The 27039-nt window shown below is 37.5% G+C and overlaps 1 protein-coding gene and 1 pseudogene across 1 annotated transcript; one reads left to right on the forward strand and one right to left on the reverse strand.

Annotated features, from left to right (window-relative positions):
• The window catches only part of LOC117403229 (cilia- and flagella-associated protein 61-like), a 48772-nt pseudogene extending 36941 nt beyond the window's left edge, over positions 1-11831 (reverse strand).
• A 2524-nt stretch (positions 11832-14355) lies between these two features.
• On the forward strand, positions 14356-26952 carry LOC117402570 (crooked neck-like protein 1). The gene is made up of 14 exons (XM_034003863.3): positions 14356-14661; positions 15543-15695; positions 18558-18649; positions 18879-19037; positions 20763-20929; positions 21421-21599; positions 22734-22904; positions 23120-23311; positions 24004-24063; positions 24668-24748; positions 25360-25599; positions 25719-25820; positions 26074-26322; positions 26533-26952. The coding sequence occupies exons 1-14, from the start codon at positions 14614-14616 to the stop codon at positions 26809-26811; spliced, it is 2172 nt and encodes a 723-aa protein (XP_033859754.1). The 5' UTR covers positions 14356-14613; the 3' UTR covers positions 26812-26952.
• Positions 26953-27039: the final 87 nt, after the last annotated feature.

The following is a 27039-nucleotide window of genomic DNA, read 5'->3' on the forward strand; positions in this document are numbered from 1 at the left end:
GAAGGCCACTTCTGACCAGACTTCTCCGGACAGTAGATGGGTGTACCAGGGTCCCACTGTTTTCTGCCAGTTCTGAGCTGATGGCACTGCTGGACATCTTCCGATTGCGAAGGGAAGTAAGCATGATGTGTCTTTCATCTGCTGCAGTAAGTTTCCTTGGCCGACCACTGCGTCTACGGTCCTCAACGTTGCCCGTTTCTTTGTGCTTCTTCAAAAGAGCTTGGACAGCACATCTGGAAACCCCTGTCTGCCTTGAAATTTCTGCCTGGGAGAGACCTTGCTGATGCAGTATAACTACCTTGTGTCTTGTTACTGTGCTCAGTCTTGCCATGGTGTATGACTTTTGACAGTAAACTGTCTTCAGCAACCTCACCTTGTTAGCTGAGTTTGGCTGTTCCTCACCCAGTTTTATTCCTCCTACACAGCTGTTTCTGTTTCAGTTAATGATTGTGTTTCAACCTACATATTGAATTGATGATCATTAGCACCTGTTTGGTATAATTGTTTAATCATACACCTGACTATATGCCTACAAAATCCCTGACTTTGTGTAAGTGTACCTAGAAGAATTGATGCTGTTTTGAAGGCAAAGGGTGGTCACACCAAATATGGATTTGATTTAGATTTTTCTTCTGTTCACTCACTTCGCATTTAGTTAATTGATAAATATAATCTATTAACATGTCTATTTTTGAAAGTATTCTTACTTTACAGCATTTTTTCACACCTGCCTAAAACTTTTGCACAGTACTGTATATATATATATATATATATATATATATATATATATATATATATATATATATATATATATATATATATATGTATATATATATATATATATATATATATATATATATATATGTATATATATATATATATATATATATATATATATATATATATATATATATATATATATATATATATATATATATATATAATTAGCTCAAAGAGCCAGCTGCCCAACGTTTCGATATGTTGTACATATCTTTCTCAAGGGAGCCTGTGTTTGAATCAAAACATTGGAGGTGTTTCTAGGTGTTTGACAGCATGACAACTATTTGTTATTGTTTACATTCAAATCCATGATTTATTCTTACATGATGTAATGGTGTTCTATATATTGTGACATCATTTTTACTTCTATCTTTGAATCTGTATTAATTCTAATTAACACTACTTTAATATAAACTTATATTTTTATTATATCATGCAATGCTGGCTCTGAGGATCAGTCTAGATTTGGCCTCCCCAGCGCATCAGCATGCACAACTTTTGAATGAATTTTGTTTATTTATTTAAATGTTATATATTTATTGAAGTTAATTAGTTCATTCTTTTCTGTTGAGTCCCACTGGCATAATCGTGTTCAGTCTATTTATCCATTTACTTTCTTTTATTCTACTATATGTCGCATTGTCTAATTTGAGCTGTTCTAATACTACAAACTTTACATCATTTATGTCATGTCCCTGACTGGTGAAGTGCTGTACTATTGGTTCATTCATTTTTTTATTTCTAATTAATGAAAGGTGGTTCTGAATTCTTTTATATAAAGTAGTTCCAGTCTCTCCAACATATTTGATTTCATCACATTTTTCACAGGCTATTCCATAAACGACATTGCTATTTTTACAGTAGGTATTAGTTTTTAGTGGATATGTGGTGTTCTTATCTTTAATTATATTTTTACTTTTGTCTATGTATTTACACACTTTACATTTACTGGTGCACATGTTCGTAGAACCTATTTTGTCAATTATTCTTTTATGTTTACTGTGAACTAAAATATCACCTAAATTAGCTTCTCTTTTGAATGCTACAACTGGGGCCTTAAGAAATACTTTTTTTTAATTTTTCTGAATTATGTAGAATCCGCAAGTGTTTCCAAACTATCTTAGAAATATTGGGCAAAAGTTTAGAGTAAGTCATTACTAATGGGACTCTTTTGACCTTTTTATCTCTATTTTTATAATCTAGTAGATCATCTCTTTTTAGTTTATCCACTTTTCCTAACTCCATCTTTATAATTCTTTCTTTGTATCCTCTTTTTTTAAGATTTGTTTTTAATACATTTCTTTGTTTTACATAGTCACTTTCTTTAGAGCATATTCTTCGTATTCTTATTCCTAGACCCTTTGGGATTGCCCTTTTAGTGTGTATCGGATGTGCAGAGGACATGTGTAAATACTGGTGCATGTCAGTAGGTTTACAGAAGAGGTCAGTCTCAATTGAACCTTCTTCAAGTTTTACTATGGTATCTAAAAATTCTATTTCTTTCCTTGTCCATCGAAGGTCCACCTTAATATTACTGTGTATCTCATTTGCCATTTTATAAAACTGGAAAAGAGATTCTTCTCCATGTGTCCAAACCCCCAAAATATCATCTACAAACCGAATGTATTCTAAAGGTTCTCTTTCCGATTTTCTAAGTAATTGTTCTTCCCATTTCCCCATGTATGTACTGGCAAAATGCATACCTAATTTAGATCCTATTGCTGTACCATCGTTTTGTTTGTAATTCTTATCAACAAATGTAAAATAACTGTTTTCTAAAACTATGTTGATCATGTTCAGTACCTCTGCTGTAGGTATTGATTTATCTAGTCTATTATCTAGTGCTTTTTGACAAGCTTCTAAAGTTTCTTTACGAGGGACACTTGGGTACAAGGATTTTACATCCATGCAAAATAAAATTGTATTCTCTGGAAGGTTGTGTTTTATTGATTCAAGTCTTTTTAAAAATTGTGTTGTATCCTTAACATAGCTTGGTAATTTCTCAACGTGCAACCTAAGTTGTTTTTCTGCTATTTCAGCTATTATGTGTGTTGGATTATCAATTGTACTGACTATCATTCGCATAGGGTGATTTTCTTTGTGCATTTTAGGATTTCCTCTTGCTAGGCCTGTTCTTGCATTATGTGGCTGCATGTATTTTTTAAATTCTTTTGATATAATGCCTTTATTGTATCGTCTCTCCGCAATTTCCTTAACCTCTTTTACCGATTTATTGATCTTATTGCTTTTAACTTCTTCATATGTATCTGTATTATTTAATTCACATTCTACAGATTTCATATAGTCATCTGTGTTCATTATCACTATTCCTGAGCCTTTATCTGCTGGTCTTATCATTATATCATCATCATTTAACAACTCAGTCATAGCTTGTTCTTCAACATTGGTTAAATTAAGTTTACATCTTTTCTTTAGTCCTACTATTATTTCTTGTTTAACTACTTCAATATAGATATCTAACCATTTATCTCTTCCATCCGGAGGAGTCCATGTGCTTGTACTATTAACCTTAATCCCATGCTCATAATTACCCTCTGAATCTGAGATATTTTCATTGAAAAAATATTCTGCTAATCTCATGCGTCTCTCCCACTCCTTTAATTCAGTGGCCAGTTTATATATATACTGTATATATTTTTAATATACAATCAACTACAGTATACTGTACTCGTACAGCACATTCGATTTATAAAACAAAAGAAAGATGCAAGCATACACCTGGCAGTGTGCTATACTGTATTTTGTTGCGTTATTATTTATTTATTTATTTATTCAGAACATTAACATCTTGTGCAGCAATTTCTAATCTAATGCTTTTATTACCAAAGTGATATTAACTGGTGTGGAATTCAGCTGTGTGACAGTTAAATGTGAGTGAATCCCCTGAGTGTAATTATAACCAATGTGGTTTTATTGGGCGTCTGTCCCCATTGACTTCCATTATACTCTGGCTGTGACATTTTAATGTGGTGATATTATGCCTGCTTGACTGAACCTCCCACCCCGAGTCAAACTGACATATTATATGTGTATCTCGATGCGTGGAGCGACTGTCTGGCTCTGAGGGTACCATATGATAACAAAAGGTCAGTACATCATTATCAAATTAAAATAACATTAAAACAATTCTGTTTGTATTACAGTTATTTTTTTGTTATTCATTATTATCTGTGACTCTAGTGTAAAGCAGCCTGGTGCTTTCTGAGTCTTATGTAGCTGTTCTTAAGACATTGTGCTCTCTTCACAAAGCATTCATTCCTGGCTTACTTGAATTAAGGTATAAAATCAAGTTTCATATTCATTAAACTGCTCTAGAGTATTTTTTGCTTCATTAATACTCTAAAACAGTGTCCTAAATATCACAGTATGTTTTATTCATTAAAACACATTTTAAATAACTAATTATTGTAGGCTTTGTGAAAAGGTCTGAAAGAGAGCAAACACCTATTATAAAAAATACATTACAGTTACACATCTTTCAAAATACCAATACCTCCACACACCTGTACATACAACAACATATGTCATCATAAAAAAAAACGTTCTATATTTAATAGCAGTTCCTGAGCATGATCTGTGTTTTGTGTAGGGTGTCTCATATTAAGACAAGTTTGTGTCCAGTTCGCCCATCTTCAGACACCTCCTAAGCAAGTTATATGCCACATGTTAGTATAACAGTATCAGTACTTATTGGATCTCTGCGATCCTGGTTAAAAATCTCAAAATCCTCTAATATAGTCTCATGCATGTCAAGCTCCTTAATTAGAGACTCAACACCTGGTTTGTTGCTGGACTTTGCCTGTCTTACAGTAAAGGACCTTGGAAAACAAAAAGAAAGAGCATGATAAAGGCACAATAAAGTCTTTATATTGTTTCTACATATATAATTACATGATTATCCTGACATTCTGCACACAAATACTGCATCAATACGTTGAAGATTGGCAGAACCCATCAATATTTATCCTAAACTGCAATATTAACCATATGGGAAAGTCATTAAAATTGTGTTCTTGTATCTGTAGCAAAACATTGAGAGAATTATTGTTTATTAAAGTTTTTTACCTTCATAATTAAAGTAGTTTCTTCCTGTACAAGCTTTCAGAGTGTTAGTGTGCTGTAAGGTTTGATTTTCTTACACAATAAATTATAACCATTAACAAAAACATAACCAGTTCACAAAATACTACATACTACTGAAAAACTGGACACTTGTATATTTCATTTTACTGTTAAAACTAACATTGCAATGAGTGGTTTGAATAATCTTTAACATATTTTAAAACAATCTAAATTTACTATCTCTTCGATGGTATAACTGCAAAGACTATTTAAACAAAAAAGATTACTTGAGCAGACTCGAGTGATGGAAAATATGAAGCTCTTGAGACAGGGTGCTGGTATGAAAAGGAATGGCACCCAACACATCTCTGAAGGAGGGGGGACTCTGGAATCAGGTGGGATAATGCACAGGCCTCTGTTCTAAAGTGAAAGGATTACAATGTATAAATATATGGTAAATATATCAAAAACTTGATGGAAAGAACAGGGATTCAACTCAGAGCCTTGCACATACTTTGCATACAGAATATTCCTTAAATGCTTAATATTTGGGATGCTATATGCTTCAATATGCTTTATTATCTTAAATGTGTTACAGTATTATTAAAATAACCTTTTGCTTAAAATCGCAACATTTGTGTAATAGTCCATTTATAGTATGATTCACAACTGGATTGCTAATGGTACTAAAATCTGAAGTTCAAATATTCTACATATACAACCTTTTAGATAGAAATGATTATCTTTTGTCAAACAAAGAGTTCTAGCAACGGTATAAATTGGATCTTGCACTTACTGGATAAAGATTGAACACATAAAGCAAGAAATCCAACAATCTGTAAAATAAAGACACAGTGAGATGAGGTTTGTGACTAATATTCTGTATTAATTCCAAGGCTGTGAAAGAAAGAGATGTATTATATTTCACAGGTCTTGTTTAATATTTTTACATATTGTAATGAAGTAGCTTCCACTGTGGTGTAACAATAACTGTACCTTGTATCTGATTTTACTCTTATAGGTAACCGTACTCATGTTTTTAGTATTTGCTCTTATTGGGAAATCATTCTCATCCATTTATCATACTTACTACATGCTCTTACTGGACTTTACTCATATAAGCACGTATTTACTATAAGTTATAACTGCTCTGAAGGTATAAGTAAGAGTCAAGCTTGCTCTTACTTATACTTTCCTGTATTCTTTATTTTCCTCTTACTTGAATGTTATCTTATTGTACTTTCATAACTGCTCTTATCTATATTATGATATTCTGTAATGTGATATTTTATAATGTGATAACTTGTAATGTGATATTTTGTAACAATTGTAAGTTGCCCTGGATAAGGGCGTCTGCAAATAAATAAATAAATAAATAAATAAATAAATAAATAAATAATGGTGCTTTTTGGTTGCTACTTCATTAACAGACTTCATATTTTCCAGGAAGTGCAAATCAAAGTGCTGAAGTGTGTGTTTATTTTTACACAAAACAAACTTAACCCCTCTGGGGTCCTAACTAATACAATAATAACTCTATCTAAACAGGGACAAGCTGGTCCTGTTTCCCCCGTAGAAAACCACCATTCCTCATACTTTTTCTCTACTGTTTTTCTCTATTTACTCCTTTTTTTAAAAAAGCAATCAATTATTCTATTAAACTTCAATGACCTTATCAGTTAACCCATTAACCCATTCTACAAAATGCCTATTTAATCTGAATAAAGTTGTCTTGTTATTCTTTATCTGTAGTGTAATTTGGGACACTTATCAATAACAGCATACCGTATCACAAAACGTTGCATTCATTTAATATTACATTTTGACTTGCCTCATTTCATACTTCTCATACTTCTCATCCATTGCAAACAACTGAATACAAAAAGCATTCAGAGCTCCTTTGTAGACTGGAGCGATGCCAGTCTATTTGTTTTTTTCTAAGCTCCCCCTATGCATGTTTTTTCTGATTTGAGTTTGTCAACGCCAACTGGAGCTTCCGCAATGGTTGACTGAAATATGAAGCCGATAAGACATAAATCATGAGCCGACGGTAAGACAGAATTTCTTATGTGTGAATGTGACCCTTGTGTAAATCTTCTCATCAGCATGGAGGCATGGGCAAATTGTTAGATGTGAGAGAGAGCAGTTTCATGCTGGGAACCCCATCATCTCTCTAATATAAAAATGCTATAATCAGCAAAACCCTTTTACTTTACTCACTCTTGTGCCAGAATTCTGACATTTGAAGCTACATACTACAAATCACTGCAGAGACTAAGGAGGCCCTGGATTGGCAAGCTATAGAGAAGCTTTATTGCCAGAATGATTACCAATATCATAAAAGGGTAAGATAAGGGTAACAGAACATGCAAATGAAATGTCAAGCTGTGTAATCACAGTCTGGTTGCTGAGGGGTTTAGTCTTTTTGAGTGACTGGTTATCACTGGAAACCCTGGGGTGTATGCGATTTAGAAACTATTTTAGTTCACATTACAATTTTATAATACCTACCCTTTACTTTCTGATGGTAAATATGTATCCCTAACTTTTTCCAATCCCCTCTTCATTCTAATGTATACAAAGTATTTCGCCTGATATCCATTGTTTGATAAGTGCTTTGAGAAGAGATAACAGGTAAGGAATTAACAGGGTCCACTCACCTGACACATCAGACAGTGCTTTCTCTTCCTGAAAGTGACTCAGCAGTTAGAGGTTCAGCTGCTTTTACTTTAGCTGGAACCTGCACATGTAAAATTAAAAATATACATTTAAAAAAAGTTAATAAACTTTGCCATTTTAATTTCCGCCATTACATCCCTTAAGGACATATAATATCACAGCAGCAATTCCCCACACAGCTCAGGAGATCCGAAGGAACTCGAGAGCGGATGTCAGTGAGCTACCGGCCTCTGCAGGACAAAGGCCAGCCCTGCAGGTGTCCACTTTGAGCTCACTGGGCGCCTGGCCGCAGGGTTTGCTGCAGCGTGATGAGGAGAAACAGTCCCTGTGGGGTTTGCCTCCCTAACCCACAGAAGCGCCAGTGCCAATGCAACGCTGCCTTCGGAATCCCCAGCGAAGAGCAGTGACTCCGCACACCCAGGACTCGAACCATAAACAATGAATTCCTACCCTGTATCATACCTTCATATCTGCCCCTTGTAGGCTGCTGCTGTCTGATTGCTGTGATCACCCTGAACCAGTTTCTGACTGGCTTGTCTAATATGCCTCTTTTCCACTGTACAACCGAGCTGCACCGGGTCCGTACCAAGCCCTCATGGTGCGGTTATGGGGAGCCTAGGTTGTTTTTCCACTGCATAGCCGAGCCGTGCTACTGACGTCATACAAGCAAATGGTGTTCAAAAATTAATAGACCAATGGTACAATGTCTTTATAATCCACAAATTTGACTGATTTTATCGACTTACTAAAGTTAAAGTTAAAAACAGTATTTTGTTTGATTATATTTTTGTAAATAAGTTTAGAATTGATTTATTTCTTTATATTAATATAATAAAGGTGAAGGATGATACATTTGGTAGAATTTTGTGTTTTTGAGTGTGTGAGTTAAGCGTACCGTACCCGCGGTTTATGTCCATTGGCTTCAAATCATCAGAAATTCAGGCATAAACTTTCTCATTTCTGACATACGACTCCAGATCTTCATAAACACTTTTATCTGCCCACAGAGAAACTAGAGCCTGCACTTCCTCAGCGTCCCAAGGCTGTACTTTTCTCTCATCACATTCGCTGCCCGGCATGTTTGTTGTCTTGTGAGGCCGGAGTTTCACGGTTTGGTTCTCGCTCCGCTCGACAAACAGCCAGTGGAGAAGCACCTGTACTGTACCGAGCCCTCACGGGTCAGATGTGTCAGTGGAGAAGCACCTGTACTGTACCGAGCCCTCACGGGTCAGATGTGCCAGTGGAGAAGCACCTGTACTGTACCGAGCCCTCACGGGTCAGATGTGCCAGTGGAGAATCACCTGTACTGTACCGAGCCCTCACAGGTCAGATGTGCCAGTGGAGAAGGGGTATCAGAGTCTATCTGTAAACAGACTTCAAACAAGATTATTACTGGGTCTCGTATTATCTTTGTATTTAAATCATTGCATTAGCAGAGGCAGGGATAGTGTTAGGTATCAGGTGGCAGTGCTTTCAACTTTCTAAACTGCAGTATGGTATGTGAAACAATCTTCAGCTCAGAAATGCCAAAGGGGACCTGTCTATATTAATGCTTGTAAGAAGGAAGCTGTTTAAACACCCCAAAATTATAATAAATCATTTAAACAGACTGATTAAAGAGTCCACTCGATTCAAACTCTTAATTATTATTATTATTATTATTATTATTATTATTTATTTCTTAGCCGACGCCCTTATCCAGGGCGACTTACAATTGCTACAAGATATCACCTTATTTTTACATACAATTACCCATTTATACAGTTGGGTTTTTACTGGAGCAATCTAGGTAAAGTACCTTGCTCAAGGGTACAGCAGCAGTGTCCCCCACTGTGGATTGAACCCACAACCCTCCGATCAAGAGTCCAGAGCCCTAACCACTACTCCACACTGCTGCCCCTTAAAACTGCAGGTACAAGCAGAAAACCCAAACTCTTCCTGTATTATTTATTTATGCATTTTTGCAGTGCTTTGCTTGTACCTGGTTCATCCTGTAATTCAGTGAGTGGATCTAGGATATCTTCAGGGTGTGGCTTACAAAGGCCATGAAACGGCCCCAGCTCAAAACATTCATTCAGCAGCTTAATGCTGACTTCACTGCACAAACTCATAAACCCCACTGCAGTCCCCTCCAGCTTCAAGAGCAGGAACACAAACACATGTAATAACCCCTTAGGAGCTCAAATTCAACAATGTTGTATGTTGCAAAACTGAATGCCATAAGAGTGTCAAACCCGAACCCCCCTGAATGTACAGTTGTAGTTCTCTGGCACACAGAGGATTATAAATGCAGAGCTGCATTTATTTATTTATTACCAGTTTAACCCAGCTAAAAAACTGTTGCGTACAGATGTCTAACTGGAACGACCTGTCAGCTTCAGTCTCCATGGGTTCCCTTGAGAATAAGCCACCAACTGTAATCTAATTTGTTGGTCGTCAAAACTCATCATTAACAGTCTGCTAAAATACCTGGCTGTATAAAAAACCACAGACAGAAGTAAAGGTTTGGGGGGAAATACACAAAACAGGTTTATACTTACAATCACAGCTGCTCTAGAGAGAGTGCAAAGAAGAGCAACCAGAATTATCCCAGGTTTAAAAGGCATGTTGTATGCAGGCAGGCTAAAAGAATTGAATCTATTCGGTCTTGAACAAAGAAGACTATGCGGTGATCTGATTCAAACATTCAAAATACTAAAAGGTATAGACAATTTCGACCCAGGGGACTTTTTTGACCTGAAAAAAGAAACAAGGACCAGGGGTCAAAAATGGAAATTAGATAAAGGGGCATTCAGAACAGAAAATATGGGTATTTATAAATACCACAGGAGGGTGATTTAAGTCTCTGAGATGGTGACAGGAGGGTGATTGAAGTCTCTGAGATGGTGACAGCAGAGATGGTGACAGGAGGATGATTGAATTCTCTGAGATGGTGATCGCAGAGATGTTGACAGGAGGGTGATTGAATTCACTGAGATGGTGACAGGAGGGTGATTGAAGTCTCTGAGATGGTGATAGCAGAGATGGTGACAGGAGGGTGATTGAATTCTCTGAGATGGTGACAGGAGGGTGATTGAAGTCTCTGAGATGGTGACAGCAGAGATGGTGACAGGAGGATGATTGAAGTCTCTGAGATGGTGATAGCAGAGATGGTGACAGGAGGGTGATTGAATTCCCTGAGATGGTGACAGGAGGGTGATTGAAGTCTCTGAGATGGTGACAGGAGGCTGATTGAAGTCTCTGAGATGGTGACAGCAGAGATGGTGACAGGAGGGTGATGAAGTCTTTGAGATGGTGATAGCAGAGATGGTGACAGGAGGGTGATTGAAGTCTCTGAGATGGTGATAGCAGAGATGGTGACAGGAGGGTGATTGAATTCTCTGAGATGGTGATAGCAGAGATGGTGACAGGAGGGTGATTGAAGTCTCTGAGATGGTGATAGCAGAGATGGTGACAGGTGATGAAGTCTCTGAGATGGTGACAGAAGGGTGATTGAAGTCTCTGAGATGGTGACAGGAGGGTGATTGAAGTCTCTGAGATGGTGATAGCAGAGATGGTGACAGGAGGGTGATTGAATTCTCTGAGAGGGTGATAGCAGAGCTGGTGACAAGAGGGTGATGAAGTCTCTGAGATGGTGACAGGAGGGTGATTGAAGTCTCTGAGATGATGATAGCAGAGATGCTGACAGGAGGGTGATTGAAGTCTCTGAGATGGTGACAGGAGGGTGATTGAAGTCTCTAAGATGGTGATAGCAGAGATGGTGACAGGAGGGCGATTGAAGTCTCTGAGATGGTGACAGGAGGGTGATTGAAGTCTCTGAGATGATGATAGCAGAGATGCTGACAGGAGGGTGATTGAAGTCTCTGAGATGGTGACAGGAGGGTGATTGAAGTTTCTGTTTGTCACAAGTCAGACTGGTAAAGTCAGCCTGCTGAACAAGACACTGTATATGGCTGTGTGGTTGTTTTATGTTTCCAATTCTATTTATTTATTTATGCATTTATTTATTCAGATTTGGTATGCAATCCTATAAGAAACAAAACATGGAGAGAAATGCAATATACTCACAGTAGGTAAATGACATTAACGCTGCCAAATACAATTCTTGTTGAAGGCTGGATTAGATTGATAATCTCTTTGGCATCAATAGATTGTGTTCTTGCATTTGTGACTTCAGCTCCACCACCTGAAGAAGTGATGGTCCGCATGTTTTCTCCTTGGACAAAACACAAATAAATACAAAACAATTATAAAATACAATGTGAAGTAATATAGTAACGTGTTGTTCTTCATTGTTATAACAAGTTTACTGCACTGTGTATACTTTTCTTTCAACACAGCCAATATATATACTGTATATATATATATATATACACTACCGGTCAAAAGTTTTAGAACACCTCCATTTTCCCAGTTTTTATTGAAATTTACGCAGTTTAATGTCTCAATGTACTCTGAAATTAAAGCACAGAACAAATAAACAATTGGAGATAAAAAATAAATCATGGAATCGTTTTGTTTAACAAAATGTAATAAAATTTTTTGACTCAAAGTAGCCACCTTTTGCAGATATAACAGCCGAGCACACTCGTGGCATTCTTTCTACAATGGAAATCAAATATTGTTCAGAAAGTTCTTCCCAACACTGTTGCAGAAGTTCCCACAAATGTGTTGCACTTGTAGGTTGCTTTGCTTTCACCCTTCTGTCCAGTTCATCCCAAACCAGCTCGATGGGGTTTAAGTCTGGAGACTGTGCTGGCCATTCCATGATTTGAAGCCTACTGTCTTGATCTTTTCTTCTAAGGTAGTTCTGACATAGCCTGGAGGTATGTTTTGGGTCATTATCTTGCTGTAGGATGAACCCCTGACCAACTAGGCATATACCAGAGGGTATTGCATGGCGCTGCAAAATGCTGTGGTAGCAGTTTTGGTTCAGGGTGCCACTCACTCTGTGCAAGTCGCCGACTCTGGATCCAGCAAAAGAGCCCCAGATCATCACGCTTCCTCCTCCATGTTTGACAGTTGGTGTCACACACCGAGGAACCATCCTTTCTCCTACTTGACGTCGTACAAAAACCCTGCGTGATGAACCGAAGATTTCAAATTTTGATTCATCGGTCCATAAGACCTTCTTCCAGTCTTCAGTAGTCCACTGGCGGTGCTTCATGGCCCAGGCAAGCCTCTTTTTCTTATTTTGCCATCTTAGCAATGGCTTTCTTACTGCCACTCGACCTGTCAAACCTGCAGCTCGAAGTCTTCTCTTCACAGTTGAAACCTGAGACTTGCTTACTTCGACCAGTGTTAAGCTGTGCTTGAAGCTGTTGTCCTGTGAGCCATCTATCACGCAAGCTGTTGACTCTCAGAAACTTGTCTTCTGATTCTGTTGTGGCTTTGGGTCTGCCAGACCTCTTCCTGTCAGAGTTTCCTCCAGTTTCCAAGTGCCTTTTGATGGTGTAGGAAACTGTACTCACTGACACCTTGGCTTTCTTTGCAATTTCTCTAAAGGAAAGACCTACACTTTTAAGGGTTATAATGGTCTGTCTGTCTTCCTTTGTTAATTGCCTTTTTCTCGCCATTATGAGAGCAATATACTACTTCCTGCAGTACAATACTGTCCAAATAATGCTTAAGAGGGTGTAGTAACACAGTCTGTTCCAACACTGCTTTTATACAGACAGAGGGTTTGTAAGTAATCAACAAAAGTTGGGACACATGTAGGAATTGTTAGCATCAACTTTCAAGGCTTAATTTACTTCCATTGCTGCAGAACAGCTGTAAGTTGTTAACCCATTACTTGTTCCCTGAAAAAGGCCTTTTTGTATAACTCTGAAATGTACATTATTTTTCAGTTTTTGGTAACCTAAAATTTTTTTTTTAACCTCTGGCAGTTTACCGCTTACCTTAGTACCATTTCAGGTTATTCATTGGACTTGAACTGCTTAAATTTAAATAAAAACTGGAAAAATTGGGGTGTTCTAAAACTTTTGACCGGTAGTGTATATATATATATATATATATATATATATATATATATATATATATATATATATATATATATATATATTGTAGCAATCTTGGTTCCCACAGGCAGGCACATCACACTGGGCGAGGCAAGCCACACACAGTGTACAATATTGAAGGCATATGAAAGAGAAGTTTTTTTTTTTTTAAATCTACACACATTTTTTAAAAGATTAAAAAATATTTTATTTTCAGGACGTTCTGAGCAAAATCTTTTTTTTTTTTAATTGTGTACAACCTTTTCTTTCCTATGCCTATATACATATATATTCTCTGGACCTCGGTACTTTCCTGCACTGTATTTGCTTATTTGTTCGTGTATTTACTTTTCGTTTGTTAACATGGATATCCATGTTTAAACCCTAATCACATTCACAGGCAAACCCAGATTACCCCGCGTCCATTAACCGAGTCAAATCATGCGCAATTCAATGTACATTTGGGGCGCATGGAGTGTTGCACAGTACGCCGTCTAGACATGCATAGCGTGGTACTTGCAATTAATTATCCAGAATTCAAAACCGATTAGCAACTTTTCATTAATGCAGGTGTTTAAAATATTAACAAATTCTGTGCAGCTGGATATACTTCTAAATTGTTGTACATTTGTAGAAACAAACCGTTGCTATTGCATTAAAAAATGTTATGAAATACTCTGAAACGTCAAGCCATAGTGTAAAAAGAAACTCATGAAACCTTCCACTCTTGTCATGTTAACAACTATTTTTTTGTTTTGTTTTGTTTTTGTAATTGAACGATCACATATAGATGTACTTCCCCAACACTAGTCCAGTGCAACAAGACGTGTCGGAAAGGAAGTAAAGCAATAGAACACAGTCGTCATAGCTACAGAACGCTACTGCAGTCTCCATGACAACGACCTCGACGTCAGACGTCAGGGGTGAGATGTGAGAGGCTACGCTCGCTGGGAAGTGTTTCATGGCGGTTCATTATATGGGAACTAGAATATTTCACAATAAAAACGGAGATAAGCAATATTAATATATATATTGTTATATTTTCTTTAACCTGAAGTAACAAATAAGGAAAATGGCGTCCACGGCGGCTGGAAAACAAAGGATACCTAAAGTAGCCAAGGTAGCGACTTCGTTTTAACCTAGCAAGGCCTTTTATTTAGAGGGGACATGATGTTTGTTATGGTTTTGTTGATAAACACCCGACCGGGTTAAACTGTGGACATCATTTGGGGAGATATGCTATAATTAGCAGACGTCTATGTATGGAATAGGAGCATAGTTTTCCCTGCGCTGTCAGGTTTTTTGTAATCACTTCTCTGTTTTTAAAGTCACACTACCGTTTTCATTTGCAGAGCACAAAAAAAAAAAAAACACTTAATTTATGCAGATTGTCAAGTGAGACCCGACCATCATTAAGAACGGTTATTATTAGTAATTTAGCAGACCCTTAAAGTTTTATCCGTAGCGACTTACAGACTAGGAGGTGAACTGCAGCTGCTGCAGAGTCACTTATATGGAGGGAGATAAATGTCAAAAACATTCGTATGCGTAAAAAGAATCTGTACATGTAATTACAGATACAAATCACAAATACGAGTACAAATCAGAAAATTACGAGTTGGACAGAGAGTGAAGTCACTGTCAAAAATACACCACAGAGGTCACAGGACGGGCTGTTGATTGGGGGAACAATCGATGGGCATTTAATAGCGCATGCGCCCGGCACCTATATATATATATATATATATATATATATATATATATATATATATATATATCCCAACGGTAAAAAAACAAGAGGTGTTGCTTGCTAAGGGTGAGAGGTTTATTTAAGATGACAACCATTCAAAACCCAGATAAACTCACACTCTGTACTCCTACAGCAACTACAAAATATCTCCACACCCAAGTATGTTGAATGTAAGGGGACATAAAAAGATGGTTGTTACGGTAGTGCATGTGACGGAAGTTGACATCACTTTTGTTTTGCTTTCCTCCCAGGTGAAAAACAAAGCTCCCGCCGAGGTGCAGATCACAGCGGAGCAGCTGCTAAGAGAAGCTAAAGAGAGAGAGCTTGAGCTTCTCCCCCCACCGCCAAAGCAGAAGATCACAGATGAAGAAGAGCTGAACGACTACAAACTAAAGAAAAGAAAAGTAAGTTCAGCACCATCACAAAAGGGGTAGGGGGAGTGTAATTGATTGCATAGAATCCCTATTTTGCAATGCTACGTTTCACCCTGGTTCACAGATCAGTCATCCCGTGTCAGACAGTTTAGGATTCCCAAAAACCATCTCATGGTTCTGTCTGCAATCATAAAATAATATCCTATTAATAATGTTTGTCATCATATACTTTTATTACGTTTTGCATGCGATTTAAAAAATATTTAGCAAAAAAATAAATTAAATGTAGTGATGTATTTGTTGCCACTCAGGAGTAGAAGTACTAAAGTGTTGCGGCTGTCGTAATAGTCACAAACCAGTTGCAACGAGTCGGAGGTCTAGGTAGAAATGTACTAAACAAAGGCAAGGCTGTTAGCGACTTTTTAGGGAATGCTTTGCGGCAGCAGTTTTTCTTTGCGGCTCAGCCTTAGATGAATATGTAATTATGAGCGTTCCTGCAAAAATTTGCAAAAATAGTGGAGATGGTGCAAATGAGGGTTCTCAAATATTATAAGATGTACTAAAGCTGCCGGCAATTGCGACACTTACAATTGCATAAATTTGTTAAATACTTTTGAATGCACGTTTTAAACAGTCGCAATTAGCAAACCTTTAAAAGTATGAAAAGCACTATCCCCTAACCATGGCCGCTGTGATTGCAGCAAGGACACTTTGTCTTCAGCAAGAATGAGTAATGTATAGGATGAGAAGAAAAAGGGTATTTCATACCCGCATTACCCTCTTCAATTTAAATGAAGACCAAATTAAGCACAGGTACAGGCTTGGCAGCCACATAATTCTTGAGCTGCTGTCTGATTTAAAAGGGGCCTGTCACTCAGAGAAGCCATGCTATCCCTGCAGTGGTCAACCTACTGTCCACCCTGCAATATCATGTCTCTGGGTCCTTTCAGAGGACTGTGGCAGCTGTTGCTGGTGTTTCCCTGCTTTTTTTTTGTGATTAGCCAGTCATGCTCAATGCATTTTTGAGCAAACACCCAAATACCAATTTTTCATCCTTTTTTAACAAATTTCTATGACATTTTTGGTTTTCCCTAACGTGTTGGGAGCAATAGGCTGCTCGCCTGGTGTTCTCTCTGCCTCGCTTCTCCCACGCAACTCCACTACTCCGCTCACTCCACTGGCTCCCGATCACCGCTCGCATCCAGTTCAAGACTCTTGTACTAGCCTACAGATGCCTTGAACAGACTGCACCCAGCTACCTCCAGACCCTCATCTCTCCCTACACCCCCACTCGACCTCTCCGCTCCGCCTGCACCAGAAGACTGGCTCTACCTCCTTTACGCTCCCCAGCCTCAAGAGCCCGCTGCTTCTCCACCCTCGCCCCGCAGTGGTGGAATGACCTTCCTACAGATGTCAGGACTGCCCAGTCCCTGACCACATTCTGGCGCCTCCTCAAGACTCACCTCTTCAGAAAGCACCTGTAGAACTCCTCTGTTTTTCCCCTGGGACACTTATCACCCTTCCTTAAATGCACTTTACTTGCTCTTATCTGCCCCCTATTTTACTGCATTTAATCCTGTACTTTAGAGTACTGTAATTTGCCAAGTGTTATTTAATCTGTAGTATTTTGTATTTAATTATGTCCTGATGTAACTATTACTGACACTGTTATCTGCTGTATTATTGAATCGTATTTTGTCACACTTGTACTTGCTTGAACCAAAGTCATTGTATTCATCTTGCTCTTAATTGTATTATTACTTGTACTGTGATTCTTGAAATGTATTTGTTTACAACTGTAAGTCGCCCTGGATAAGGGCGTCTGCTAAGAAATAAATAATAATAAAAATAATAATAATACACACATGTGCCGCTAACCCCTCCAGCTCATTCTGAACATCTGTATAGGAATAGGAAACACATCTATTCTATTAATGTAGAGGTGGTTTGTAATTGTGCACCACTGACTAACTTAAATAAAAACTGACAGTATACATTTGACTTATAGGCTACTCATGATAATACGAATTAGTGGTATGATGCAAAATGTGTTGCTGATCCCTTGAAATTCGTATTAACGAGAATTGACTGTCCTGTAAGTATCATAACTTGTCAATGCAGTTCCATGATCTATTTTGTGTTAATTGTCTAGGCTACTAAGTAGACCAAGTTAAAAATAATAATAATAATTAAAATCAAAAAATCATTTAGTTTCAATTAAAATAATATTTTATTCACATTTTATACCACCGTGTACAATGCAGCAGCATGATTTCTTTTGTGTCACCGGTAGCCTACAGGCTAAGGTAAAGAAAAGTGTGCTAGGTATTAATTTGAATTTACTACTGTACTGTGTACTGTATAGGCCTACTGTACAGATTTATATTTTTACATAATGTCATGTGTAGCCTAACCCAAAACACATTGGTGTTATTTCAGCTCAATGATTTATACATTTTAAATACATTGAGCAATATAAATGTATGTGTGCAAATTTTTTTTTTTTCTTAACCCGTCAAACAAACATGTCCGGTTTAGCGAGGGGCTACTGTATGATTATGAAAAGCTTTTTGACAAACACATTTTTTATTTGGGGTTGAAGGTGGGGGTCCCACTATAGAATCTGATGGGATTAAACTGCATTTCATTATTTATTTGAAAAAATATCACACTGCTGGAGATCTCGCTTAGAGGACACAACAAATATTTAATCTAGTATATTGCAGCTATCTTCATTAACAAATTTTCTCTTCGTACATACGACGAAATGCATACTTTGCGAGATGTCGCAACGAACATGCCTATATACATCTACCCCTCAGTTGTTAGAATGTCATTTTTTTTATGTAACGATATGTAAAAATTTGTTTCATTCTTTTTGTTCATTGAAAGGGATTTGAGGACAACATCCGAAAAAACAGAACAGTTATCAGCAACTGGATAAAGTATGCACAATGGGAGGAGAGCTTAAAGGAAGTACAGCGGTAAGTACAAAAGTAAAAATGCAGAATTTCTTTTACCATTTATTTTTTTCTTTAGGTGAAATACTTTTTTTTTTTAATCATTTTTGTAAAATAAAATGCATTACATGTATAGTGATGTTTCACTTCTCAAATAGCAGATATTTGAAATGAATTTTATAAAGTGTCACAAAGAGATTTCAAAGTGCCTCCAGTGTAATTTCTTTGTTTCTTTTTATGATGTTTCCTGTAGAGCACGTTCTATATACGAGCGTGCTCTCGATGTAGATCACAGGAACATCGCGCTGTGGCTGAAGTATGCCGAGATGGAGATGAAGAACCGACAGGTGAACCATGCTCGCAATATCTGGGACCGAGCCATCACCATCCTCCCTCGGGTCAACCAGTTCTGGTGAGGAGCTGTCCACAAACACTTAAGCACATAGGGCACATATGTTATAGTGCAAGGTCCAAAGTCATTGTATTCATCATTGTATTTACCTTGCTCTTAATTGTATTATTACTTGCACTGTGATTCTTGAAATGTATTTGTTTACGACTGTAAGTCGCCCTGGATTAGGGCGTCTGCTAAGAAATTAATTATTATTATTATTATTATTATTTATTATTATTATTATTATTATTATTATTATTATTATTATTATTATTAAGTGCAGGGAATTTGTTTTAATGGGTTGTCTAAAATCAGTAGTAAACAAAATCTAGGTTTGAAGCATGTAAAGCATTGTAAAATAATAATATATATGTTTTATTCAGTCCTGTTTAGTCTACATTATAAGGCCCCATCAGTGTATGACACGCAGTGAAATATATATATTCTATATCTAACTGAACTGTGGTGAAAAACACAAAAGTAAAGCGTTTTTCACTTTTCAGAAACTGGCAGTAATTATTTATTTTGTATTAATATAAATAGCAACAAGTAAAAAGTGGAAAAACAAACTGGATCATATATATATATATGATCCAGTTTGTTTTTCCACTTTTTACTTGTTTAAATACAGTAAATATATATATACAGTGGTTTGCAGAAGTATTCACCCCCCTGCAAAGTTTTCACATTTTGTTGGCACCTGAGTGTACTCCATGACGCTTTCAAATTAGACTTTACATGTAGAATCTACACAAACTGATTAAAAAATGCGTATAGAATATAAATAAGTAATATTTACAGAGAAAAACAGATTCATCTCAGTTGCATTAGTATTCAACCCCTTTGCTACTGCAGCCCTAAAATGTACATTTACAGTTTTGCTGACATTTAACCTCCTCCTCATATAACAGTGTACAGTTTAACAACTACAGCTTTGAATAAAAAAAGTTTGTTTGAAAAACTGTGCATAAGTTATTTGTAATTTAACAAAATGTGACATTATTGGTAGGGGGTGAATACTTCTGCAAACCAGTGTGTGTGTGTGTAATTATATATATATATATATATATATATATATATATATATATATATATATATATATATAGGAGGCAGTGTGGTCCAGTGGTTAAAGTCCAGGGCTTGTAACCAGAAGGTCACTGGTTCAAATCCCACCTCACTGTGTTACCCTGCGCAAGTCACTTAATCTCCTTGTGTGCCATCCTGCAGATGAGATGTTAATGTCCTATTCTAAGTGACTGCATGTAATGTACTGTTCACAGCCTACCTCTGTAAAGCACTTTGTGATAGTGGTCCACTGTGAAAGGCGCTTATATATATATATATATATATATATATATATATACATTTAGAAAATGATTCAGTACTGTCAGCCAATCAGCTTCCAGCTCTAATAGAAGGTAGATGCCCGCTGGAATGCCTCAGCACCAACTGTGAATCAAACTTAAAATCACTAAAATGGTAAAAATGATTTCTAATATCGATAGTGCTCTCTCGATGATGGCTCTACCGTGTGGTAATTGACATTGACTTTTGTTAGCGCCTTCGGCTTGGGACACAACCCCTGTCGCAGTCAACTATCACACGGTAGAGCCATCATCGATGGGCACTATCACTTAAATATATATATACTATATATACTCTATATATATGTATTCCAAAGTCCCTCGACTGGGCCGAGTTGTGAAAGTAACTTTGCACTGTATTTCGTTTCCCTTTGTTAAGGTACAAGTACACGTACATGGAGGAGATGCTGGGTAATATTGCTGGCTGTCGACTGGTGTTTGAGCGCTGGATGGAATGGCAGCCGGAGGAGCAGGCATGGCATTCCTACATCAATTTTGAACTGCGCTACAAAGAGGTGGAAAAAGCACGCGCCACCTACGAGAGATATATCCTTTCACACGAAGAGCAGGGGTCCTGCTGTCCTGTTATAAGAGAAAATGAAAACAGAATGGTGGCGGGTTTAAGATACAAGACTTAGGGGTACATTTTAATGATCTAAAACAGGAGTTCTCCAACTGTGATAGCGAGCCTCAAAGAAACGTGAGAAACTGCAGCTTGTAAGGCCGCACTTCTGAACAGTGTACTGAGGCCAGGGATCATTGTGGTTTCCAAGCTGTGTAAACCCGATTTCCAAATACATTTTCATCATATTGTCTGTACTTCTATTTTACTGAAGTACAAGCTTCACCTCCATATTGTGCATGTAAAGAGATGGGGAAAGAGGCATGCAGAATTTGTCCCATTTCCTTTCCCAGCTCACATTGTCTCAGCATGCTTGTTCCATGGTATTGCTTTGAGGTAACAATCTATTTATTTGGAATCTGTGTTTGTTGTGCAGCCCTATTCGGTGCAGTTGTGTTCCTTTACTCCTGCACACTTGTTATAGTCCACCCAGACGTAAAGAACTGGATAAAGTATGCTCGGTTTGAAGAAAAACATGGCTACATTGCCCATGGCAGGAGGGTGTTTGAGAGGGCAGTGGAGTTCTATGGAGAGGACATCATGGATGAACAGCTCTTTGTGGCCTTTGCAAAGTTTGAAGAGAAACAAAAAGAGGTAATGCACTTTAGGTTTTCACAGTTGGCTTCTAAGGCAGGATATATAAGCAGTTTTTTCTTGGCAGCTCAAATTAACAATAAAAATGGACCGTGTCACACTCATGGTCAGCACATTTTTGATTGGCAATCGAGTTCCTAGAATACACTGCTCTGTTTTCAGCAATTCTACGTGCTATGTGTGTTCAGCCAATGATATTGTGTTTTCTGATAACCTGATTTCACACACAATTTGTCTAAATAGGAAGTATGGCTTCAGACATGTGGATGCATGAGGAAACTTTCGTAATTGATCTTTTTTTTCATGATAGAAAATGTTTATCAGGTGTTAGATGTGCGGAATATAAAGAAGACAAAAATAAGGAATTAACAAATATTTTCGGGAAATTACTAGCGGAGGTAAAAGACAGACTGAAGAGATTTTCTTTCTCTTGGCAAAATAGTGAGTTCAGAGGTTCTTCAGTTTGTTTTTTTTACCTCCGCTGCTCCACACTCGAGTTTTTCTACATCAACATCTATTCAAAGTTACTCCAATTACTATAGCAGCTGCTGAATCATGTTTACTGCAAACAGGTGCCATCTTAAAATTGCTTAAAGTAATTGTCAGTTTTCCAGTGTGCGTGTGGCACATTTAGCAAACGCAATTCAGTTGTCAATTTCTTGGTGTCAACTACAATTGGCAGTAAAAATTGCTTGTGTATCTCCGGCCTAAACGTTTCCATTTATTGTATTTCTGTTCATTTGTACCTGCCGCTGTCTTTTTATAAAGATGGTCTTTTCTTCTTGTCACTGTTAATACTGCTTTGTAAAGGTTTTGAAGGTTTCACCGGATGCTTTCAAATATAAGCTGTGCCATTGTAAGACTCAGGGTAGCTACTCCCTGGTCGTTTTGTGTCATTATTCTCCATCATGTATCTGCCTCTGAATGAAAAAATAAAAACCTAAAAGGAAAATGCCTGAGATTTGTTATATAACATTCATATGAAACCTGAGTTTTATTAAAATCAATGTATTATTTACACCAGCAGGTTGAAAACCAAGTTCAGACTTACACTTTTCTTACCAGCAATATCTTTATTAAATTAAAATGTGCCAAATTGTTTTCTAAGGAAGCCTTGATTCTACTGTTTTATAGTTCGAAAGGGTGAGGGTGATCTACAAATACGCTTTAGACAGGATCCCGAAACAGCAAGCCCAGGAGCTCTTCAAAACCTACACTGTCTTCGAGAAGCGGTTTGGAGATAGAAGAGGAATTGAAGATGTCATCGTCAGCAAGAGGCGTTTTCAATATGAAGAGGAAGTGAAGGTGAGTGCTTTCTTATTCGCTTCAATGGATAGCTGGTTGGTTGGTTGGTTGTTTGGTTGGGGGGGGGGGGGGGGGTAGTTGTAGTATGTCCAGAAAACATTTAAATAATGTTACAACTAATCATGTTAGTTAGATTTATATGGTACCTTAGCTGCAGATTTTTTTTTTTTTTTTTTTTAGCGATAAAATGTTTTGTGTTTTAATTCTTCCTTCAGGCTAACCCTCACAACTATGATGCATGGTTTGACTACTTGAGGCTGGTGGAAAGTGACGCAGATCCAGACCCTGTTCGGGACGTGTACGAGAGGGCCATTTCAAATGTGCCACCCATCCAAGAAAAGAGGCACTGGAGGAGATATATTTACCTCTGGATTAACTATGCGTTATATGAAGAATTGGAAGCCAGGGTACAGTTTCTTTCATTTATTTTTTGTTTTCAAATCCTTCCCAGTTAAACTGCCAAATGTTTTGTAAGAGCAAGGAGTCATCAAGCACTGTTTTTGCTGTCATGTTAAAAAAAAAAAAAAAAAAAAGTAAAAAAAAGTGAAAGTAATGTTTGTTAATAAGCTGTTTTGTATCATCGGTAGTTCTTTTTAAGGTGCAGGAACATATACGGGAGTGTTGTCTTACAGTAACCAGATACAGTTCTCATCAGCAAGAGGGTTCTTGTTTGCTCTGGGGATATAAATCCTGTTTCCAAGGCAGCCTGAGCCCACAAAGGATATTTTTCAGTAGTGAGCTTGAGTTGTACCTATTTATAGCCATCTCATTTCAATACATTACTAGGATTGCCTGCTTAGTCCTCTATAGAAAATCAACCTCACAAACCTTAAGCGGTTTGAGAATAGAACACTTGAATAGATTGTACTTTTGTGTACGATTGTAAACGGCGCATGGGTATGGAAAGGAAACCGGATTTGATCTCGTGGAAGCATATTCCTAATGCACAATGTTTTAAATAAGTAAGAAAGACAGAAAGAAACTGAGCAAATGAGCAGGCAGTCTGTGTTACAAGATTATTATATCAATCATACCAATTCAGAAATGGTTATAACAAATGTTCTGTTCAGATGTTAATGTTATTATTGTCTGTTGACAGGATCCAGAGAGGACAAGACAGGTGTACCAAGCGTGTCTGGAACTCATTCCACACAAAAAGGTATTTATCTAATGGTGTAATGGGTGATTGCACTTCTTGTGGGATTACTCTGCAAATGACACAACTGGCTGTGCATCCTATGGGGTTCCTTGCTCCAGCACTGTATATTCTCTGTTACTTTTCTAACTTCTAGAATCATTTGTGAATCTATTATTTTAATCTATGGGAAATAAAACGAATGAACATCTGTTCTACTGAGCAAGTTTATTGCATACATCAGCAATGATGTGGAGTTTAGTTTTATGGTGCTACAGAACTGTGATTTAAGACCCTACATGCATCACTTTCCTTTCTTCTATCCTGCGTTTTCCATATTGCAGTGATGTTTTTTTAAATCATGATTGTTTTTTTTAATTCACATTTAATACCCTTCTGCCACAATGCTTTTTTCTTTCAATCTGAGCGCCAGCATTTCTTTCTCCTAGCAAGTGCTCCCAAGCAAAAGTTGAGAAATATTATTCCAGTTGTGTGTGGCCCATGAAATGTAACTAAAAATATCAAAACATATGTTGAAAATGTATGGGCTGTGTAAGTCAAAGCAAGTCCTGGAAGATACCCGATCACCCCCTTTCTAAATGTCTTAATTCTTCTTCTCTTTTCCCAGTTTACCTTTGCTAAAATGTGGTTATTATATGGGCAGTTTGAAATCAGGCAGAAGAACCTCCCTTTCGCCAGGAAGAGTTTGGTAAGTGAATACGTAATCTGCACAATTCTTCAGCAAATGTACACAATAACACCCTTTTAATTTACTGTCTTGCATCTGGAGAAGAGATTTGAAAGCTAGTGAATCTATATCCTAGTCAATCTAATAAACAGAATCAAATCTTCAGACATGGATACTGAGATCATATGTCCACAGAGTAGCTGTGATAGAGGGAGATGCATTGTTAGCACTCCCATTCCATATGACGTGCCCTAGTGAATCTTCATCTAGTGTCAGCGGTCTGTAGTGGACGTTTATTGCAAAGTAGGAAACAGACTTTACTATCCTCCTGAACATTTTCCCTATGGATTTATTTTTGAGAGAATTAAACACAACCTACACAACGTTTGCTTTATCAAATGGTTCACACAAGCAACTTGACACGAACTGTCCCCTTGACAGTCTGCCTCACCTGAAAAGGGTGTAATTGTAGCTCATGAGGGCACTAAACTGCCATTCAGTGGAAAGTCAATTAAAAAAAGCTTCATATCCCAGAAGCAAGTCAATCTTCACCTTCAGTTTAACCCCTACTAGCTCCTAGCATTTGCATTCCTTCTATGTTTTACTTCTGTTTTTATTTATTTTTTAATAAGGGCACAGGTATTGGCAAATGTCCGAAGAACAAACTTTTTAAAGGGTATATTGAACTGGAGCTGCAGTTGAGAGAGTTTGACCGCTGCAGGAAGTTATATGAAAAATACCTGGAATTCGGCCCCGAGAACTGTACCACGTGGATTAAATTTGCTGAACTGGAGACTATCTTGGGAGATATGGATCGAGCACGTGCAATATATGAACTGGCGATAGGTCAACCCAGGCTAGACATGCCAGAGGTAATGCTTGTAACCACTGCTGGTTATTGTAATCCCTGTAATAACTTTGCTTTTAAAAAAAAAAAATTACACAAAAGAAAATAAAAAATGTAAATATTTTGTTATGATTTTATTCGCAGGTACTTTGGAAATCATACATTGATTTTGAAATTGAACAAGAAGAATATGAGAAGACAAGAGAGCTTTATAGGAGGTTGCTTCAGCGCACTCAACATGTGAAGGTAAGCTGCACTATTACTAGTGTCCCTCCTGTTCAATACACATTGTCACTTAACAGGTTTGAAATCCAGCTGGACTCAAATATTTGAATATCTAATTTTATATCATTTATAATAATTTACAGTAACTATTTATAGACTTTAAATGAACCCTGGTAACCAATGGCTGTTTTACCACATTATGTACAAGTATTTCTTGGGGGGGGGGGGGGATTTTGCACTGACTGCCTGCTAATGAATGTGAATGTGTTTGTAGGTATGGATCAGCTATGCACAGTTTGAGCTGTCTTTGGAAAGCGAGGCTCGCCTGGCTAAATGCCAGCAGATCTACGAGGAGGCCAACAAGGCCATGAGGAATTGTGAAGAGAAGGAGGAGAGACTCATGTTACTGGAGTCCTGGAGGGACTTGGAGGCTGAGTTCGGCACAGACGTCACACAGGAGAGAGTGCGCAAACTCCTTCCAGAGAAAGTCAAGAAAAGGAGAAAGCTCCAGGCTGAAGATGGGGTAAGAGCTAAATACAAATTCACTGTATTTGAAAGTATATATTGTGTTTGAAACTGTTGTCACATGAGTCATGGAAATATCTGATCACATTATCCAGTTTAATGAAGTTATTTGTAATTTTAAAATGTTTTAATAATATACAGGTAAAATATAACTTGTATAAATGAATTATTTAAGTTGACACTGTCTTTTATTTACTTCCCTTCACAGTCAGATGCTGGCTGGGAGGAGTACTATGATTACATCTTTCCAGAGGATTCCGCCAACCAACCCAACCTTAAACTGCTTGCTATGGCCAAAATGTGGAAGAAACAAAAACAGCAGGAGGAAGAACCCGAAGAACCAGAGGACCCGGAGGACCCGGGTGAGCCAGAAGAGTCCGAAGATTCAGAGTCAGAAAAGGTGGAAGTACCAGAAAATCAGGAAGAGCAGAAGGAAGCAGAAGCCCCAACTGAGCAGGACACTGATAGTCCTGAAAAAGGAAAATGAATCTTAATCTGCTGTTTGTATGGATTTTGCAGAACTTTTTATACCACCACACTGATTGGGAGTCTTTTACATTAACTTACATTGAGAGGAGTTTTCTACATGCCCCCCTCCCCCCCCTCCCCCTCCCCCTTTTTTTTTACAAGAATAAAAGAGATTGTTTTGGGTTTTTGCCTTATTTAATGACTTGGTATTTCGTTATCTCTTATATGAAAGACATTTTCTGCTGCG

This window comes from Acipenser ruthenus, chromosome 5 (assembly GCF_902713425.1).
Source record: "Acipenser ruthenus chromosome 5, fAciRut3.2 maternal haplotype, whole genome shotgun sequence".
NCBI lineage: Eukaryota > Metazoa > Chordata > Actinopteri > Acipenseriformes > Acipenseridae > Acipenser > Acipenser ruthenus.